Below are 5,133 nucleotides of genomic sequence, written 5' to 3'. Positions count from 1 at the left end.
AATATTTTTTATGTGTGTGTATATATATATATATATATATATATATATATATATATATATATATATATATATATATATATATCATTTTTTATATTAAATGATTAAAAAACAAAATTTAATAGATAAATAATAAAAAATATTAATTATTAACTTATAATAATATAAAAATGATTCAAATCAGTAAAAAAAAAAATAAAAAATTTATAGAGATTAATGAAGTTATCCTTAACTTTGTGATAATAATTTGGATTGTGATTGGATAATCGACATAGTCTATATATGTTAGGCATTTTATCTTCCACGTTCATTTCAATTCTAATACAAGTACGATTAAGATGATCATTTTTAAATCTCTACATTAGATAATTTTAATACATTGTATATATAATATTGATAAGGGATCAATTAATTGTGTGATATACAAAATTTAAAAAACAACTAAACAAAGATAATACAACAAAAAAATCACTTGATTAATTTTAACGAAACAAATTTAAAAACATTTTAGTGCAATAAAAAATTGAAAAAACATGAGAGTGTGTATCACGCAAGAATAATTTATTTTAATCTTTAGGTTCTATTTGGTAAAAGTAAGCTATAATCTAATTGATAGTTAAAAATTATCTGATAATTTATAATAGAAAAATTAATTGATTAAAATAAAAATGTCTGATAAATTTAGTTTTTGTAATTATAAAATGATACAAAAGTACATATTTATTTATTTTTTTAATAAAAAAAGTACACGGTTATTTTATTTTAAATAGATTTATAAAATATATTAAAAAAAATTAAAAATATAAAGGACAATGCATGTTCGTCAATTTTGTGTTATATCACATAAATTCTTGTAATGCATGAAAGTTAAACAAAAAAATTATTGTGAATTTTTCTTTTGGCCGAAAGAATTAAGAGAGTAAGTTACCGAGACAGTTACGTTTTACATATAAATATAAAAATAAAATAATAAAATTATAAATAGAAAAAAATGTAAAAATATATAAGTTATAAATTCAATGTTACTTGAAATTGCGTCTAAGATTAAATTATAAGTTAGTAAGTAAATTTTTTTACCAAACACATCTCATTTAATCTAATAAGCTTATAAACTAATTTACTAAGTTATAAGCTAGTTGATTATCATTATCAAACAATACCTTAATAGATTATAGATAAAAATATACAATATCTATAAACAAACAACATAACGATCAATGCAAAAAATTATACATAAATAATTGCATATATGAAATAATTAATTGACTCAATACTAACATTGAAGTTTAAACATGATAGGTTGAAAACATGAATCGGAGATGAGTAATGTGAAAATTTGAAAGATGAATGAATATGAATGTTGTTTAAATTGGATAAATTATTCAATTACAATCAAAATTATTATCTCAATGTTAGATACAATTCTATGCAATCTCTATAGTTTTTATTTATTTTTATTGATTTTAATTATTTTATATTATTACGTATTTATTTATTTCACTTAAGGTAACACCTCAGTACACTTGAGAATAATTATTAAAAAAAAGGTTAGGTAGTTCAATATAAGGGAATCTTTTGTGATTACCTAAATTGAAAGTCTCAATTTTCTTTGTGCAATTTTGAATATTAAATCGGTATTCACTCAATATAAATATAATGTGTTGTAAATACATCGCGGTAGAACATTTAATATTTTTGAAGAATTTTTGAACCAAACTCCTCTTGTCCACATAATTTGCAAGCATTTCTAAGAACAAGGAAATGCATTACGTGTCATTTTTTTTTTATAATTCTAGGTAAAAGAAGTACAATTTCCCCTACCTCCTAATGCAATTGCAAATATCCATGGTCTTCGTACACCACAAGAAACCTCAATCTCTAATATCACTTTCACATCACTAGTTACAATTTTTAAAACATAAAAAAGAACAATTCATTTTGAAAATAGAAAAGAGTCACGAAATGCACAATCGCCACGATCAGTCTGCAGAATGGGAGTGGTTTTCGACAACCCAAGTATAATCCACAACTCGAGGGGCATCTACCCGATATTCCACGTAGTACAAAGGGCATCACCGTCAATTCAACACCAACGAAAAACCCAAAAGCGTACATCGCACGATAATCATCTTCTACACGCGTCACAAACCTAAATGCTCCGTGATTGCCTTTTGGGTACCAAAATCATACATGCCATGTAGGATCCTACTTGTCATCTATACTCCACGTCATCATCTCTGAATCTTCACTATAAATACCAATCCTCCCCCACATTCACACCTAATCCAAAACGCTAAAAGAGAGAAAAACTTAAATTAAAATCAAAATTAACAGATAAAACTCTACAAGCTTCTCTTCCACCTCAACCGTCACACAACGCCGGCGATTTAAACTCGCCGGTGAAATGAACATCCCGGCGAACATCTCTTCATTTTCTATGAACAATGCACGTCTCGCCAATCATCGCCGTCACGTGTTCCATGAAAACACTTATCTCCAAACATTTTTCACCTCTTTCTTCTCAACTCGCCTAGTTTAGAAGTTGTATCATACTTTTTTATTTCCCCTCTAAAAATGGATAACAGACGATAGAGTAGAGTTGCTTGAACGAAGATTTACAGAGAATTTTGTTCTTGCGTGTATTTTCCTTTTTTTTTTTTTGTTGTTGTAAATCCATGCCTCCGATGAAGATCCAACCGATCGACATCGATTCAGAAAAGCTAAAGCAAATGACAACGGTAGTTCGAAACGACGCCGTTAAGCCTGTGTTGAAATCGCGGCTGAAAAAGCTGTTCGTGTTCGACCGGCAATTTACGAGCGTGTTAAAGACTTCCTCAACCTTTTCAGAGAAACCTATCGCCGGCGATGCTCCACTTCCCGGCGATAGATTCACTCAAGAGTTCGAACCGAGCTCCGTTTGCTTAGCCAAAATGGTGCAGAGTTTCATTGAAGAGAGCAACGACAAACACCAAACGGCAACGAAATTCACTCGAAATAGCTGCAACTGCTTTAACGGCAACAGTAACGATATCTCCGACGATGAACTCGATTTCTTCGGTGAATCAATCACTTCCGGTTCATTTAACGATGCCGGTGACGCTCTCAAGGTAAAAAAAAATTAACTAAATATTCACAAATCTCAACAATCCAAGTTTACCTAGCTAGTTTAAGATTTTGCATCTTCATTTAACATTTAACATTTAAATTCGGTGTTTAATTACATTTTTGCAGAGTTTGATTCCTTGTGCTAGTGTTGCGGAGAGAAACCTCTTAGCTGACACGTCGAAAATAGTTGACAAAAACAGCAAGTTCTACAAACGAAAAGACGAATTGAGAAAGGTCGTTACAGAAAACCTTTCATCTCTAGGTTACGATTCTTCCATATGCAAATCAAAATGGGATAAAACGTTAACTTACCCCGCTGGTACATTTTGTTTCCCTATTTCTTTTTTAAAATGCTACTGGAGATTTTTTAATTGGAAAATGAAAATTGAATGTTGTGATTTTGATTCAGGTGAATATGAATACATCGATGTGGTAGTGGAAGGTGAGAGGTTCATAATTGATATCGATTTTCGATCGGAGTTCGAGATTGCTCGATCGACGGGAGCGTTCAAAACGATCCTTCAGTTTCTTCCTTACATTTTCGTTGGGAAATCGGATCGCCTCTGTCAGATCGTTGCCGTTGTATCGGAGGCGGCGAAGCAGAGTTTGAAAAAGAAAGGAATGCACGTTCCGCCGTGGAGGAAGGCGGAGTACATGTTAGCCAAGTGGATCTCCACCTCCTGCACCAGAGCGACTCCGTCGCCGACATCTGCCGTGCGTGAGTTTACGGAGGATCTGAGCGACGGTGATAGTGCTTCCGCAGAGAGTGATTGTGGTGATTTTGAACTGATCTTCGGCGATAAAATATCTTTGCCGGATTCGGAAACTGCTTCTGGGGGTGAGAAAAGCTTGCCGACGGTGGCTACGCCAACGTGGCAATTGCCGGCGGTGAAAGTGAAGAGTGTTGAGAGAGGCGCGAAGGTGGTGACCGGATTAGCCTCTCTTCTCAAAGACAAACAATAGAAGAAAATTTTGCACTTTTTTTCGAAACGTTAATTAAAAAAAAAATTAAAATCAAAAGCCTTTTTCTTTAATCTTTTTTTAATGTTTACTCTTTCAGATTTCTCTTTGTTTTTCGCCTTTTATTTTTGCTCTGCAACAAAGGGATTCTGTAAGAAGTAACTATAAACATTACCACTCGTTGTAATAAAATAGCTGAAAAAAGAGTAAATATTTGAAGAGAAAAAAAAACAAAGTAGAAAGCACTAGTCTGTGTTTATTCTATGGTTTGAAAAAGCGAAAACAAAGAGAAAAATAGAACTAGTCAAGTGCTAAGCAGTAAGCACATGAGATAACAAGAATGCATACTTCAATAACTTTTTTCTCCACCATTATTATTATAGTATATGTGTTTTAAACATTAAGAAATTTAGTAAAATATTTTTTAAACATTGAGAAATTTAAAACAAAATTTTATTTTAAGATACAAATTCTCAAAGTTAACGTATAAGATCTAGTGAGTTATGATAGATTTTGAAATGTTAATTTCTTCAGAAAAAAAAAACACTGAAACGTTTCTGAATAATTAAACTAAATTCTTGTTTGTACAAGCAAAATTTTGGTTGGCAATCAATGTTGTCACGAAAAATGTTGTTAAAATTAGACTAAATTGACAAGACTTCAAAACATTATTGCATTTGAGTAAAAAAAACAGGTCATGATTGAATTGGTTTAACTACCAATGAACCAAACAACTACTCCCTTCGTCCAAAAAATCGGTAATATGTTTCAAAAATAATTAATTCTTTTAATTTTTGCTGCACTCGTCTTTAACTGTACCTGTAATTAATATTTTTTATATTATTTTTAATGTAATATTTAATATTATATATTTATAATAGTGATAGTTTAATAATATTTAACAAAAAATAATTTGATAAAAAATATTATTCTCTTTTTATAAATTTTATTTAATATATGTAAAATAATAAATGTCTTGTAAAATAATTAAATGTCTTAATTATTTTAAAATATAAAGAGTAATACATAAATAAATAAATTATTTAATCAAAAAAATAATTTTAATTCATA

At 30.0% G+C, this 5,133-nt stretch overlaps 1 protein-coding gene across 1 annotated transcript; it reads left to right on the top strand.

Annotated features, from left to right (window-relative positions):
• The first annotated feature begins 2,536 nt into the window (after nucleotides 1-2,536).
• LOC101515752 (uncharacterized) lies at nucleotides 2,537-4,167 on the top strand. Its single transcript, XM_004495349.4, has 3 exons — nucleotides 2,537-3,104; nucleotides 3,229-3,421; nucleotides 3,512-4,167. The coding sequence occupies exons 1-3, from the start codon at nucleotides 2,673-2,675 to the stop codon at nucleotides 4,063-4,065; spliced, it is 1,179 nt and encodes a 392-aa protein (XP_004495406.1). The 5' UTR covers nucleotides 2,537-2,672; the 3' UTR covers nucleotides 4,066-4,167.
• Nucleotides 4,168-5,133: the final 966 nt, after the last annotated feature.

This window comes from Cicer arietinum, chromosome 4, assembly GCF_000331145.2.
Source record: "Cicer arietinum cultivar CDC Frontier isolate Library 1 chromosome 4, Cicar.CDCFrontier_v2.0, whole genome shotgun sequence".
NCBI lineage: Eukaryota > Viridiplantae > Streptophyta > Magnoliopsida > Fabales > Fabaceae > Cicer > Cicer arietinum.
This window is presented reverse-complemented; position numbering and strand designations above follow the sequence as displayed.